Source organism: Felis catus, chromosome C1, assembly GCF_018350175.1.
Source record: "Felis catus isolate Fca126 chromosome C1, F.catus_Fca126_mat1.0, whole genome shotgun sequence".
NCBI classification, from domain to species: domain Eukaryota; kingdom Metazoa; phylum Chordata; class Mammalia; order Carnivora; family Felidae; genus Felis; species Felis catus.
In genome coordinates this window covers 124,178,521-124,195,579 of record NC_058375.1, presented here as the reverse complement: position 1 = coordinate 124,195,579, position 17,059 = coordinate 124,178,521, and the positions used below count along the sequence as shown (strand labels likewise).

The 17,059-nt window shown below is 40.3% G+C and overlaps 1 protein-coding gene across 9 annotated transcripts in view; it reads left to right on the top strand.

Annotated features, from left to right (window-relative positions):
* Window positions 1-17,059, top strand: part of NCKAP5 (NCK associated protein 5) — a 974,188-nt gene that overhangs the window by 839,514 nt on the left and 117,615 nt on the right. For all 9 annotated transcript variants that reach the window (XM_045034779.1, XM_045034780.1, XM_045034778.1 and 6 more), the window contains one exon: window positions 8,262-8,363. In XM_045034779.1, the coding sequence (XP_044890714.1) occupies window positions 8,262-8,363 (102 nt within the window). The remainder of the gene's footprint in view (window positions 1-8,261; window positions 8,364-17,059) is intronic.

Genomic DNA, 17,059 nt, shown 5'->3' with positions numbered 1-17,059 from the left:
CAACATTCTGCCACTTCGCTGTTACATATTAAATATTTCTGAATCTTTTTTGTTGTTGTTTTCTATAAAGAGACCAAGAGGTTTGGAAGTTTGAGAGTGAGAACTAAGCCCCTGTTGTGTGAACATTTATTACACAGAACATTATCTTACTCATATGTAACTGTGTTACCAGGCTGACCCCCATCCCTCCCCACTTCTGCCTCCGTATCACCCTTACTCTACCATGATCTCTTTTGCATATTCTGCCTTAAGAATTTTTTTTTTTTTTTGTCTCATCTCTGTGGGCTCTTCATTGATATTGAGTGGGCTCCACTAATGAGCTTCCTTGAGTCTGTTCATAGTTCATAGTCGGGACTCTGTACACAGTAGATGCTTCATAAATGCTTCTTGTTGAACTAATTAGAGTGGAGGTTCCCAAGGGCAAGGTCTGCTCTTTTCATCTCCATTCATCTTCCTGCTGGTTCTCACCCTGTGGGTCCTCGGGGCACTGTTAATGGAGTTTCAGAGGACAGGACAGATTTGAGATACTCCAGTCATCAGTTTAAGCTGCAGAAGTGCCCAAATGAACTTCCTAGTCACCAAACCCAAATGCTCCCTTAGGCAGCCACCAGATAATCAGGTTGTCATGGTAGCAGAGACCCTTAAAGAAGGTTTTGAATATAGCTCTGGAATAATTGTTTCAAAAGTATTTTATAACCTTCGATCCCAGAGAAGTAGAAAAGAGGATGTAGGACCATGTCATTTACAGAGGCATCCAGAGTGAAACAGAGTGTACCCAGGGCATCTAAAGATTGATATTCAGGGCAAGTCTAGAAGTTGTCGGGAAAAATATAATTGCAGCAAGAACTGTTGTATATGGTTAAAAAAAAAAGAGAGATAAAATTTCAGACTCTGAAGTGAGATCAAATCTTGGTGAAAGTGTTTTTTAAAAAGCTTCCAGGAGAACATTTGAAAACCATACTCTGTCGCATCAGCAAGGTGGCTGAATGCAGATATTATGTTTTATCTTTGTATCCCAAAATGGAAATAATGGCATAATTAATTAAACATCAGCTCTTATCCAGAAAGATTTTGTCCTAGGCTCAAATTTTTGTGAATCTAAGAAATGATCATTTATACTCAGTTATATAATATACAGTTATGTCATATTCTGTTTTATAATAAATTCTTAATGAAATGGAATGAAACCTGTAACATGTGAACCAGGGGTCTGCTCTCCTGATGGTATCTGGAAGGGCTGATGAAAAATCACATTTCCTGAATATGGCAAAAATATTAAGTCGAAGTATGTGCATAAAGTAAAGCTTTGTTTTTTGGTTGTTTTGGTTTGGTTTTTGTTTTTTTGTTTGTTTTTGGTTTTGGTTTTGGTTTTTTTTTTTTTTTTGGATAATAATCTGGTGAGTAAAGCTTCCAAGGAGAAATTATCTTAATCAGTCTCCACACTATTGATATTTCTTTGAACTTCCTTCCGGAGCCAACACATACCTATGAAAATTGCCTTGTTATCCAACAGGAGGAACAAAGCTTATTCACCTGGTTATGTCTAGCTCAGAGCCATATTTAGAACATGTCTCTTAAACATACCAAATCCACCACTTGTGTTTTCTGCCCCTGTAACAGAGGCTATCCAGAAAGGTGGTGAAATTGCAGGAAATCGTCTGAAGTTAGGAGTATCAAAAGACGCTCAGAGGCTTTCATAATAGTGCACTCCAGACTTGCTTCCCGTGTGGTGGGATTAAAGGAGATGAAACAGGAGCCCCAGGGCCAACCTGGGGCTGAGTTGAGGGAGCAGGAGTGGGGCTCGAGGAAGCTTTCTGGAGGCTGTGAGTTGAGATGAGCTCTTCAAAGTGGAGTCAGGGTGATCAGCAAACAAAGCTGGAGCTGAAAAAGCAATGAGTTCTTCCACTCGAGAAATCAGCCCGGGATCCAGGCCACTAGATTTGCAAGTGAGGGTGATCCCTTAAAAAAGTCCAAGTTCAAACAAGCAGCTAGCCAAGAGAGTGGGAGCAGCAGTGCGCAGCAAAGGAGCAGGCAGGAGGAGGGGAGGAGGACGCCCTGATATCCCATCTCGTGGGCCGGATGCTGAACAGTTAAAGATGCCAATGGTGAGGGGGCAGATTTTGAAAAATTCTTGCGTCTGTCTTCTAAATATCCTGCCATGCACTTTTGAAAGTAGAAGATACCTTCAAATGGGTGGAGCATATTGTGAACAGAATTCAGGGAAATGTCACTAAAGAAGGTTTAGCAGTAGTTCGTGTGGCAATTAACAGACCTTTTCACTTGATAAATAAAACAGGAAGTCAGGAATTGTGGGCACAGAAGCTATCCCCTTTAACTGAGAGACTTTTTCACAGAGAGAAAAAAGCAACTCTGGAGAGACTATACAACAGGCCTGAGGTAGAATTCTGGATATCCACACAGTAGTATCTACCAAAGTCAAGTAAATCAAGGGTATTGAGGCAAATCACGTTAAAAACACTAATTCACTTCTACCTCTGCTGCTGAGCCTAAATTACTCATGTTGGTAGAACCCATTAATCAGATGTATACCATATCCACTCCCATAACGTCTCTTTTTTACAGATATTTGGATTTTCATAGTTAGAGGGGAGAATAAATTGTATGAGTGATTATAAGCCTAGAATAATTCTCCCACTGAATCAGACTAAAGGAAGAAAATCCCTTTCCTCTTCACATCTTACACTGAGTTAATAACTTCTGAGATCTTGGCATGACAAACCCACACGTTCCTTTTCACACGTTAGGAAGTACATTGATGGACGCAGAACCTGCTCTATCACCCTGCTCCACTTGATGTTTCCAGCCTGGTTTCCCACGCTGCCCAAACTTCTCAGATAAAGATATACTTTTTACCCTCACCTTGTGCCACTAAATGAGGATTCAGTGCTTTCCTGACCTCAGAAATCAGCGGCCTTACAGTGAAGACCTCATTTCCATCCTCAGCAAAAACCCAGAGGCAGAATTCTATTAAATGCACAGTCTTCACTGAGCGCCGGAGAACTGCAGCTCCGTGAGTGAGGAGAGAAACAGGAAAAGGGAAACTGGTCCCCCAGCCCAGCTCTGAAGGCCCAAGTGCACCGCCACGTCCAGTCTCCACTACCATCGTTAACTGGCGAGCTGCCAAATCAGTATCTGCTGCTCTGAAGGGGCCACTCTGCCCTCATCCCACCAGATATAGAGCAGCTGGCCCTGGGCACAGTCTGTCAAAGGGAACATTTCTCTGCTTTGAATTACAGATTCAGAACCGTGCGGAGAACATACTGCGGGCAGACCCAAGACAGGGTCATCTACCAAATATCAGTGACCTGCTGTGGTTCTCGCACTAGCCACCCCAGCATCACCAGGCCCCCCAGAGCTGAGCTTGGTATTTTATACTGGCATGAGGGAGTGTTCTGACTATGGATTGCAATACACTTTAGCACATCACATAAATCCCCACCCCTGTCTCTACATAGTGACAGAAAGCACGCCTTTTCCCTGTGAAGCTGAAAGTCCTCAGGGGGAGAAGTCCCCTTGGCCTGCTGACCTAACCCTATATACACGTGTGACTATGTATGTGTTGTATGTGTAGTGTGTATGTGTGTGTGTGAATCTGTGTTTGTTGACTGACTGATGGAGTGGCTATCCTGTATGTTACAGACTGCTTATCTCAGAGGAGGACTATCTCAGCCAGGCTAATATTAATCATGATAGCAAACCCCCAAGTGAATAATGGCTCAAACCCAGTACACATTTATTTCTTCCTCATTGAAAGTCCAAAAAGTTATCTCTGGTCCCTAGGTGGTACCCTTTCAGTCGGCAATTCAGGAACACAAATTCCTTCTCCCTGGTGGCTCCATCTTTAACACATGGTTTACAAGATTGCTATGCTCAGTTGGCTGCATCAAACCAGTGGAGGGGAAAGGGCCTAGCACACCACACACCAAAGGTATTCCTGGGCCAGGAACAACATCACTTTGGTTCACACTCCACAGACTAGAACTATGTCACATGGCCACACCTCACTGCAAAGGAGGCCGAGAAATGCCATCTAACTATGTGCCCAGAGAAAAGAGGAAATCCATTCCATGACACTTAGCCAGTCCCTGCCACAGGGACAAAGCAGAAATACAGGGCTTGACCTGCATTCTCATAGAGCTGATCACCCTGTTAGGAAAATAGACCCTACATACAGGAGCCATTCAGCCATCATGGCCCTCAGGTCTGGCTAAGTGTGGAATCCAGTATGGGCTACTGATGACAGACAACTTTACAGGTAGGGTTTTAATGCAATCCTGAGGTATGAGCAGGTTTTTAGGTGGGTGGGAAGGAGCACCAAAGGTGTGCCGTGAGAAGAGAGACAAAAGCATCAGCTCAAAAGTGAGAGGGACTGGATAATACCAGTCTGGAAGGAAGGGAGGGGTAGACTGTCTCCATCAAAGGGAGCGTTTGAGCAAACAGATCTCACTGACCTCTGGTTTGGAAATGTGTGAGGCTGGGAATCTGTATTTCTAACACCAAGTGGAATCTAAGTTACTGAGATAATATAAGAGGTGATGTGAGGTCAATTTTAAACCTCTACTGAATAATCTTGCTACCTCTCATGTCTAAAACATTTAAAAACTCACATCTCAATCCAAGATTCCTCTCGATTTTCAGGTTAAAAATTCTAAGTTTGAATTATTTCAGGTGAGAGATTTTATCCAGTTGGACATTAGCCGTGAACATGAACTATAGATAGGTATGTGCTGAGAATTTTCCCTCTAACTAAGCAGGGAGACTTCTTTCAAGAGGTCACAGTATTCTCCTGTCAGTTATACTCTTTCTGACAATAACTTTAATTGAATTCCCCATGCCTATATTCTACCTACTTTGCACCAAGATCTTTATTTATTTATTGTTACTATTTATTGATCTTTGAGGGAGAGATAGAATGCGAGCAGGGGAGGGGCAGAGAGAGAGGGAGACACAGAAACTGAAGCAGGCTCCAGGCTCTGAGCTGTCATCATAGAGCCCGATGTGGGGCTCAAACTCACCAACCGCAGGATTACGACCCGAGCTAAAGTTGGATGCTTAACTGACTGAACCACCCAGGTGTTCCATGCCAAGATCGTTACTAAGCACAGATAACATCACAGTACCAGTTTGAAAAGTGATGTGCTTATTCTCTTGTACACCCTGTATGTGCGTGTCCATGAGAATATGTTCACTAGGGTATTATATATACCTATACATATGTGAAAATATAAGCCTTTCATAAAAATTCTTCTTATAAGAAATGTAACAACAACAAAAAATAAATGTAACATATATGGACTTTTGAGCTTTCTTGGTTATTTAAGGCAAACTGTGTGAAAAGATGATATTTACCCACCATTTTCTTGACTACCGCCTTAACACAGAAATAGATTTTGTTTCCCAAGTCAATTTGTATTTGCATATGTGGAAATTTGCCTTACATGTGTGGAAACTCTAACAACAGAGGATCCATGTGTACCTTAGCATTTAAGAAATTACCTACCAACAACTCTCAGTTTTGACCAGTAATTGGTGTAAGGCTGTGTGAATTTCCGCACACTGTCCTGTCTGTTTTTGTTCCTAACCATGGCAACACCTCTCCCTACCTGCGGGGTAGGTTAAGTAGCCACTTCCATCCCTCCATACTCAGCAAGGAATCGGAGACAGAGATGCAGTTACATTCCCAAGATCTGGTAAAACTGTTAGAGCTGGAACTCAGATCACCTGGCCCCTTGTCCTAGGACCTGCCCCCTCTCCCACACCATGTTACTAATTTCAATTGAGGGGAAGTGAGCATTTGGATATAAACTGCTAAAATATAACATCATTTAGGAGGATGCATTTATACATACATAGATTCACACAGAAAGCAAAGGATGACATCATATATTTGATAAGGAGTGAAGAGCAACCATGAACCAAATTACATCAGATAGCTAACCTAGAAGGACTCTTCCCCAATATCACATGATATACCACTCAAAATCATCATTTCTTTTCTTGAATGTCATTTCCTATAACTTGGACTGTTTGCATATTGATAAATGGATCCTTATGTCTCAGAACATTATCATTCTTTTGGCAGTCTCTCAATCTTTAAAATGTATATGTGGGTAGAAAAAATACAAAGACATCTTTTTCTTTATAGACTACAACAAGCATCAGTTGGGTACTCGCTACTTACTATTACACACTGTGGTAGGTCCCGGGAATTAAATGACTATTGCCCCCAGCTGACTCAGTTTCTAGAGGGAGCTCAAGCTAAGGATTCTAAAAATTGCACAGAAACAACATCCTGACTCTAGTGACCTATTGATGTCTTAGCTCTTTTGAAAAAGTTAGAATTTTCAAAATAACAGGCAGCTGGTTTAAAATTTATGCCCTTTTTGGTCAAAGGAGCCCCACAAACACAGATTGAGGAAAGCACAAGTATTTGTCTAAAGCAAACAGTGGGGGTGCCTGGGTGGCTCAGTCAGTTAAGCATCTGACTTTGGCTCAGGTCATGATCTAATGGTTCATGAGTTCAAGCTCCACATCGGGCTCTATGCTGACAACTCTGAGCCTGGAGCCTACTTCAGATTCTGTGTCTCCGTCTCTCTCTGCCCCTCCCCCACTTGTGCTATCTCTCTCTAAAAAATAAGTAAACATTAAAAAATTTGGTCGGGGGGGGGGGTTGGCGGGTGGCGCCTGGCTGGCTAGGTTGGTAGAGCATGTGATTCTTGATCTCAGGGCCGTGAGTCCAATCCCCACTATGGGGGTAGAGATAGAGTTTAGGGGCACCTGGGTGGCTCAGTCAGTTAAGCATCTGACTTTGGCTCAGGTCAAGATCTCACAGTCTGTAAGTTTGAGCCCCGCATCAGGCTCTGTGCTGACAGCTCAGAGCCTGGAGCCCACTTTGGATTATGTGTCTTCCTCTCTCTCTCCCTCTCTCAAAAATAAATAAACATTTTTAAAAAATTTATTTTTTTTTTGATTTGAAGAAAATAGTGATTTAGAGCTTCACTGGGAAGGAGGACAATGATCCATAATAGAAAATATGCCCTCCTGCTGAGGGATGCAGCACAGTTCTACCTCAGTGCTCATCCTCCAGCAGGTGCTGAAGGCATGTTTGTTGAGTGGCCAACTAACCACACACATAGGGGCTGTCATGCAAGTTCAGTCCGAGGGGAGTCAAATGGAGAACGTAGTGAATGTGCCTCATTTTAGTGGAGTTTAGGGTCCCTGCTGACAATGGCACATCTGCAAGAACAGAGTGACCGGTGGGGCCACCCCTGTACTCTAAGATGATCCTAACACTAATTAGTGACACAGAAGCTCAGACATTTCCTGGATCACATCTGTATGCAGCAAGGCCTTTCCAGGGAGAAAAAGTAATTGAAAAACTTTTCAGAGGTGAGGGAGGCACGCCTAGCCACATTATTTACTTACTCAATTCGATTTTTTAGTGTCTGAAGTCACAAAAGTTGTAACCAAGACAAACCAGGCTACAAGTACCATTTTAAAATGTCATCAGCCTTGCAGAAACATTAGACATAAATCATGAGTTTTATTGTATTTGCAATTAAACAGATCAAATTTAATGTCCACAGAAAAGCCTTAGTAATTAGTATAAAGATTAATATAGTGAAATGTCCCTGGTTTAGCAGGCCTCCCAAGCAAAGCTGAAATAAAGAATTGAGTATATAATCAAATAGCATGTGAATATTAATGCGCAAAATCCTCCACGTCCCCAACTCCCAGATGCAATTATTTTCTATTCACATTAATTGTTCCTAACAGATGACATTAATGACTTTGAGTTAAAATGTATCCAAGGGAAGATTTTACAAGATCAATGCTGTTTAGAAATAAGGTCACTTTTATAATTATTTGCTCAGATTTTAACCATGATTCAACATAATAAGGTTAACATGGTGATTGTTTTCTAATGTGAATATTGAAGGTTATTTTTTATGCTAGCCAGTGAGTGTATTGGATGATTCACATTTTTCCTCCTACATATTTTTTCCTACTAATACTTTCCAGCACAACTGACAGACAGTGAGAGTGTGATTACTATTTATAAGCTATAGTTTTCACATATATACATATGGCTTGCTCATAAACTAGAATAAACGTTTTGGGTTAGGACATGTATTATCTAATCCAGAAATGTCAACTCCTTTGAGATTTAGCTGGCCAAGCCAGGATTTGGAAACAAACAATTAAATCACCACTGTGCAACATTTCTGCTTTTTACCTAGAAACTTCACTCACGCATCTTAGATCTTTCATCTGGAGATTTGCTCTCAGACGTGGAAAGAAGCCGAAGTCTGACGCAGTCACGAACTGATGTTGAGATTCATGTGAGTTTCCCTCTTGCCTTCAGAATGCTTGTTCAGGTTATTTTCCTTCCATCAAATATGATGTCACAAGTGAACCATAAAGCGCATCCTTGAAGCATTGTCAGGCAGATAAAAATACCTTCCTTTCTTGTGTTCTCTGAAATTCAATATTATGTCCCCCAGCTGATAGAGTAAGCAGAAAGTGTCACTCTTGGCAAAAATATCATAAATCTTGACTTTGTCCCCAAGATACCTTTTTGGGTATTGATTACATCTCAAAGTCTCTGAGAAATGGTCAAGGAGCTTTTTATTAAAGCCCATGTCCTATATTATTCATCCTACTTTTATGATATATTATGTATGAACTTTTAAAAATTCATGGGCTGTACATTTTTTTTAGCTAGGGTTAGCTTTGTGCTTATTTGGCAAAACTTTAGCCAGCATGGCTTTTAACTCTCATTGACATAAAGAAAGTAACTTGAAAAATACAAGAGCCAAATAAATATGTAATGAAAAATGTTAGGCTTAAAACAGTGACAGATGAACATTTGTGGATAATTGGCTTTTGATTTTGTTGTATAACTTTATCAATGTAGATAGGATATTCTATATCAAAGGTAAATATTCTCAATTTAGATTGGAATTAAATTTCAGTGGAATGCTGTCACTTTAAACATTCATGAAGACCTTAATGCCTTCCAATCTATAATATGGCCTTAAGGTCAGGAATTTTTTAAGTGTGCAATTTATATCCAAGAAACTCTTGCCTTCATTCACTCTCTCTCTCCTTTTTTTCATCCATATTCGTTTTTTTTAAAATATAATTTATTGTCAAATGGGCTTCCATGCAACACCCAGTGCTCATCCCAATAAGTGCCCTCCTCAATGCCTATCACCCACTTTCCCCTCTCCCCAACCCACCATCAACCCTCAGTTTGTTCTCAGTATCCAAGAGCCTCTTATGGTTTGCCTCCCTGCCTCTCTGTAACTTTTTTTCCCTTCCCCTCCCCCATGGTCTTCTGTTAAGTTTATCAAGATCCACATATGAGTGAAAACATATGGTATCTGTCTTTCTCTGCCTGATTTATTTCACTTAGCATAATACCCTCCAGTTCCATCCATGTTGCTGCAAATGGCTAGATTACATTCTTTCTCATTGCCAAGTAGTATTCCATTGTATATATAAACCACATCTTCTTTATCCATTCGTCAGTTGATGGACATTTAGGCTCTTTCCATAATTTGGCTATTGTTGAAAGCACTGCTATAAACATTGGGGTAAAAGTGCCCCTATGCAGCAGCATTCCTGTATCCCTTGGGTAAATTCCTAGCAGTGCTATTTCTGGGTAATAGGATAGTTCTATTTTTAATTATTTGAGGAACCTCCACACTGTTTTCCAGAGTGGCCGCACCAGTTTGCATTCCCACCAGCAGTGCAAGAGGGATCCATTTCTTCACATCCTCTCTAGCATCATAGTCTCCCGATTTGTTCATTTTAGCCACTCTGACCAGCATGAGATGATATCTCAGTGTGGTTTTGATTTGTATTTCCCTGATGATGAGTGACATTGAGTATCTTTTCATGTGTCTGTTGGCCATCTGTATATCTGCTTTGGAAAAGTGTCTATTCATGTCTTCTGCCTATTTCTTCACTGGATTTTTTTTTTCAGGTGTGGAGTTTTGGTAAATTATTTTAGACTTTGGATACTAGCCCTTTATCTGATATGTCATTTGGAAATATCTTTTCCCATTCTATCAGTTGCTTTTTAGTTTTGTTGATTGTTTCCTTTACAGCACAGAAGGCTTTTATCTTGATAAGATCCCAATAGTTCATCTTTGCTTTTAATTTCCTTGCCTTTGGAGATGTGTCGACTAAGAAATTCCTGCAGCTGAGGTAAAAGAGGTTTTTTTCCTGTTTCTCCTCTAGGGTTTTGATGGTTTCCTGTCTCACATTCAGGTCCTTCATCCATTTTGACTTTATTTTTGTGTATGGTGTAAGAAAGTGGTCCAGTTTCATTCTTCTGCATGTTGCTGTCCAGTTCTCCCAGCGCCATTTGTTAAAGAGACTGTCTTTTTTCCATTGGCTATTCTTTCCTGCTTTGTCAAAGATTAGTTGGCCATACTTTTGTGGGTCCAATTGTGGAGTCTCTATTCTATCCCATTGGTCTATATGTCTGTGTTTGTGCCAATAGCATGCTGTCTTGATGATTACAGCTTTGGAGTAGAGGCTAAAGTCTGGGATTGTGATGCCTCCTGCTTTGGTCTTCTTCTTTAATATTAGTTTGGCTATTCGGGGTCTTTTGTGGTTCCATACAAATTTTAGGATTGTTCTAGCTTTGAGAAGAATGCTGGTGCAATTTTGATTGGGATTAGATTGAATGTGTAGATAGCTTTGGGTAGTATTGATATTTTAACACAATATTTATTCTTCCAATCCATGAGCATGGAATGTTTTTTCCATTTCTTTGTGTCTTCTTCAATTTGTTTCATAAGATTTCTATAGTTTTCAGCATACAGATCTTTTACATCTTTGGTTAGGTTTATTCCTAGTATTTTATGGTTTTTGGTGCAATTGCAAATGAGATCAGTTTCTTTATTTCTCTTTCTGCTGCTTATTATTGGTGTATAAAAATGCAACTGATTTCTGTACATTGATTTTATACCCTGCGACTATGCTGAATTCATGTATCAGTGCTAGCAGACTTTTGGTGGAGTCTGTCAGGTTTTTCCGTGTAGAGTATTATGTCATCTGTGAAAAGTAAAAGTTTGACTTCTTCTTTGCCAATTTGGTGCCTTTTATTTCATTTTGTTGTCTGATTGCTGATGCTAGGACTTCCAACACTATGTTAAACAACAGTAGTGAGAGTGGACATCCCTGTTTTGTTCCTGATCTCAGAGGGAAAGCTCTCAGTTTTTCCCCATTGAGGATGATATTCGCTGTGGGCTTTTCATAAATAGCTTTTATGATGTTTAAGTATGTTCCTTCTATCCCGACTTTCTTGAGGGTTTTTATTTAGAAAGGATGCTGTATTTTGTCAAATGTGCATTACTGACAGGTTCATATGGTTCTTTTCTTTTATCAATGTGATGTATCACATTGATTGATTTGTGAATATTGAACCAACCCTGCAGCCCAGGAATGAATCCCACTTGATCATGGTAGATAATTCTTTTTATATGCTGTTGAAATCAATTTGCTAGTATCTTGTTGAGAAATTTTGCATCCACATTCATTAGGGATATTGGCCTGTAGTTCTTTTTTGATGCTGGGTATCTGTTTGGTTTTAGAATCAAAGTAATGCTGGCTTCATAGAATGAGTCTGGAAATTTTCCTTCCATGTCTATATTTTTGGGACAGCTTGAGGAGGATTGATATTAACTCTGTTTTAAATGTCTGGTAGAATTCCCCAGGGAAGCCATGTGGTCCAAGACTGGTATTTGTTGGGAGATTTTTGACAACTGATTCAGCTTCTTTACTAGGTATGGGTCTGTTTAAATTTTCTATTTCTTCCCGTTTGAGTTTTGGTAGTGTGTGGGTGTCTAGCAATTTGTCCATTTCTTCAAGGTTGTCCAGTTGTTGGCATATAATTTTTCATAGTATTCCTTGATAATTGCTTGTATTTCTGAGGGAATGGTTGTAATAAATCCATTTTGATTAGTGATTTTATCTATTTGGGTCCTCTCTCTTCTCTTTTTGAGAAGCCTGACTAGAGGTTTATCAATTTTGTTTATTTTTTCAAAAAACCAACTCTTGGTTTCATTGATCTCTACTGTTTTTTTTTGGATTCTATATTGTTTATTTCTGCTCTGATCTTTATTATTTCTCTTCTTCTGCTGGGTTTAGGGTATCTTTGCTGTTCTGCTTCTAGTTACTTTAGGTGTGCTGTTAGATTTTGTATTTGGGATTTTTCTTGTTTCTTGAGATAGGCCTGGATTGCAATTTATTTTCCTCTTAAGACTGCCTTTGCTGCATCCCAAAGGGTTTAATTTGTTGTATTTTCATTTTTGTTTATCCCATGTATTTTTTAATTTCTTCTCTAATTGCCTGGTTGACCTATTCATTCTTTAGTAGGATGTTCTTTAACCTCATGCTTTTGGAGGTTTTCTAGACTTTTTCCTGTGGTTGATTTCAAGTTTCATAGCATTATGATCTGAAAGTGTGCATGGTATGATCTCAGTTCTTTTCTATTTATTGAGGGCTGTTTTGTGACCCAGTATGTGATCTATCTTGGAGAATGTTTCATGTGCACTCAAGAAGAAAGTATATTATGCTGCTTTGGGATGTAGAGTTCTAAGTATATCTGTCAAGTCCATCTGGTCCAATGTATCATTCAGGACCATTGTTTCTTTACTGATTCTCTGTCTAGATTATCTGTCCGTTGTTGTAAGTGGAATATTAAAGTCCCCTGCAATTACCACATTCTTATCAATAAGATTGCTTATGTTTGTGATTGTTTTATATAATTGGGTGTTTCCAAATTTGGTGCATAGACATATATAATTGTTAGCTCTTCCTGATGGACAGACCCTGTAATTAGGGCATTAGCCCTTCTTCACCTCTTGTTACAACCTTTAACTTATAGTCTAGTTTGTCTGATATAAGTATGACTACTCCAGCTTTCTTTTGACTTCCAGTAGCATGGTAGATGGTTCTCCATCCCCTCACTTTCAATCTGAAGGTGTCCTCAGGTCTAAAATGAATCTCTTGTAGACAGCAAATAGATGGGTCTTGCTTTTTTTTTTTTTACCCATTCTGATACCCTATGTCTTTTGATTGGAGCATTTAGTCCATTGCATTCGGTGTTATTATTGAAAGATACGGGTTTAGAGCCATTGTTATATCTGTAGGTTATGCTTGTAGTGATGTCTCTGGTACATTTTAGTCCTTGCAACATTTCACTCACAGAGTCCCCCTTAGGATCTCTTATAGGGTTGGCTTAGTGGTGATGAATTCCTTCAGTTTTTGTTTGTTTTGGAAAACCTTGATCTCTCCTTCTAATCTGAATGACAGGCTTGATGGATAAAGGATTCTTGGCTGCATATTTTTCCTGTTCATCACATTGACAATTTCCTGCCACTCCTTTCTGGCCTGCCAAGTTTCAGTAGATAGGTTAGCTACTACCCTTATGTGTCTACCCTTATATGTTAAGCCCCGTTTATCCCTAACTGCTTTCAGAATTCTCTCTTTATCCTTGTATTTTTCCAGTTTCACTATGATATGTTGTGCAGAAGATCAATGCAAGTTATATCTGAAGGGAGTTATCTGTGCCTCTTGGATTTCAGTGCCTGTTTCCTTCCTCAGATTAGAGAAGTTCTCAGCTATGATTTGTTCAAGCACACCTGCAGCCTCTTTCTCTCTTTCCTCTTCTTCTGGAATTCCTATGATATGGATATTGTTCCATTTGATTAAATCACTTGGTTCTCTAATTCTCCCCTCATGATCCTGGATTTTTTTTTTTTTTATCTCTCTTTTTCTCAGCTTCCTCTTTTCCCATAATTTTATCTTCTAATTCATCTGTTCTCACCTCTGCCTCTTCAGTCCATGTTGTGGCTGCCTCCATTTTATTTTGCGCCTCATTTATAGCATTTTTTAATTCATCATGACTATTTGTTAGTCCCTTGATATCTGCAGCAATAGATTCTCTGCTGTCTTCTATGCTTTTTTCAAACCCAGCAATTAATTTTATGACTATTATTCTAAATTCTTGTTCAGTTATGTTGCTTATATCTTTTTTGATCAATTCTTTAACTGTCATTTCTTCCTGGAATTTCTTTTGAGGAAAATTTTTCTGTTTCATCACTTTGGCTAGTTTTCTGTCCCTTATGAGTTTTAAAAGTTTGTTATGTGTTCTGCACCTGTGAGCACTGCTATATTAAAGAGGGTCATACACTGTCCTGGGCCTGGCCCTTCAGTAAGTGTTTTTTGGAGAGTGTTACTTGCTCTCTGGTGTTGTGACTTTGGTTATTTTATTTCTCTACTTGTAGTGATGTTTTGGACCCTCTACCAGGTGTACTTAGATTTGTTCCTTGAAGTAACCCTGGAAAGGAAAACAGACAGACAAACAGGAAACATGCAGACACACAAACCAATAAAACAAACCAACAAAATCAAAAAACTAAAAACAATCCAAAAGCAAAAAACCAGAAACATGAGCTACAAGTAAAGAACAGGGTGGAGGCAGTGCTGATGGAAGATCACACACAAAGACAGAAATGACAGGGGCAGGGAAAAAGAAAAAATGAGCAATGACCAGGCAGAGAAACTAAAAGGCTTAATCCAGAGATAGACAAAGGAAATTAAGGAGGTAGGGGAAAAAGAAACGAAGGTAAAGTTACCCAGACAGAGAAACTGTACTGGTTGATTATTCCAGAGAGAGAGAAAGGAATGTAAAGAAGAACCTGTATCAAGAGAATGGATTAAATATGGCCATTTAAACAAACCAATAGCCATAGTAACCAGCCTAGAGGAGGGAAGAGATAAGAAGGAGAAATGGAAGGAAGAATATATCTATATAGTGAGAATTGTCCTAGAATTAATCCAGGCAATGCAGAAGCACTGGTCTGGAGGAGGGGGTCTGTCTGGTTCCACAACGTCTATCCCACTCCAGTAGATACACGGTTACCTGGCTTGGAGGGGCGTGGTTTGGTGTAGACAGGTCCCACCTCCACTGGGCCCCGAGGTCAGTTCCCTGAGACCCCCCACCTTGGTGGTGGTGGGAGAAAAATGGCAACCCCCCAGTGTCTCCTCCACGACCTGGTGTCCCAAATCACTCCTTTGAAGCCGTCCTTACTATGCCATGGGCACAGACTAGGCTGTCTGTCTCACTCCTCCGACTCTGTGGCCTTGGTGCTTGGCTGGGATTTAAACTCCCTCTCTGTGTACCCCGGTACTGGGGAAGCGCCTCCTGATGTGGTCCTGGGTGGTTTTGTCCTGTGCCACAGCACTTCAGGGGAGGGGACCGGTTTCTCCTGCTGCGGACCGTGCCCCTGATCTGCCACCGAACCCGGAGGTGGCTCCCTCCTCACCAGGTGCATGAACAGGGCAACCAACCCCAGTCCGAAGATGGGATCTGCAGTTAGAGATCCTCTAACCTGCAGTTACAGATGGGATCTCTCTCCATCCCGATCTGATGTTTTTTGTGTTGTCCAGATACAGTCCTATGCTTCCCCAGCCACAATTTCTCTTCCCTTTGTCTCTCTGCAGAAGGGGATCCCTCCTCTCCATGCCTACACAGCCCGTTTTCTCTCCCCTAGTTCGCAATCACCCACCTATGGCCCCTCAGGTTGTCCCGGTTTCTCTAGGGTAGACAGTCCTCTCTCCTTATTTTTTTTTTTTAATTACAGATTTTGTTTGTATTTCTCACACTAAGGATGTTAAAGCATGAGTCACCCAAGGTAGTAATCTAAAATACACAATGAGAAAAAAACATTTCGACTAGTGCAAAAGGGGTGTATTTTGCCAATGAAGTCAACATAATTAAGATAATGTTACAGTGGAAACCACTATACATTTTTTGGGCCAAAAATCTTTTTAATAATAATCATCTATTACTAATTAGATCTCTTCCCTGTTGAGTACTTTATGGTCTGTATATGTCCAGGATTTCTGCTTATTGTTAAGGTCCTTACTTAGTGCCATAGAATAATGGCTAGGATGTGGGCCTGACTTCAGAATGTTGTACTAGCTTGGTAACCTTACGCAAGACAGCAATGCCACTGCCTCAAGTTCCCCATCTGAGAAATGAGCATAATGATATTTCTTTTCTATTTCTGAGAATCATGGTGAGGATGAAATCCCACAATATATAAAATTCATGTACCACAGTACCCACCAACCGTATTGGGGCAATAATAAGATTCCTGCCATTTAGCGCTCTTCTGTTCTTCATAATCGGCACTATGCCACAGCCACAGAACACCGTGGCAAAGATGGGGAATGATAACAAAGAGCAGTATCTGCTAGTATATCTCTCCAGAACTTCATATCAATAATTCCCAGAAATAAAGGGCACCCACACTTTTGGCTGTTGCTCAGTCCAGTTCCTGTGTGCAAGGTATCACACAATACTGGCACCACAAGAAAGTATAACATAGAGTCTCTTAGAGAGACTGTAACTTGTGATTTAGTTTGAGAGTCAAGACACACGTATATAAAAAAAATAATAGTAGCAACACCTAAATGTTACTAAGCATTGCTGTATGCCAGGGGCTGTCCAGATTTCACAGTGATCTTGTATGATATGTACTTTCATCATCTCCATTTACAAATAAGGAAACTGAGGCATGTAGTGGTTAAATAACTTTCTCAAGGTTAAGGAGTTAGCAAGTGGAAGGGCCAGAGTTTAAACCTAATAAATGGCCTTAGAGTTCAAGCACTCAACCACACAACAGTTAGTTATTCACTGGAGTGGATAATCCTGCTTGATAATCATTTGCTGATGAAGGAGACTTCAGGAAAAAGGAGCTCGCATTGCAGCCATGATGTAAGAGATTCTAGGTCCCTTATTAACTTCAAATATTGCTTATCTAATGTGGGGTAAATATGGGAGAATATCCAATATGGAGGACTGACCCTTCCTCTTCTTTTAAGGAATTACCCTGTAAATTCCCCCCCCCACCCCCCTACACACATATGCAGTCTCTCCCCACTGTACTGGTCCATGGGTAGGCTCAGACCATTCCCTTCATCCTGCTCCAAAGTCCAGGTCAGGCCGTGT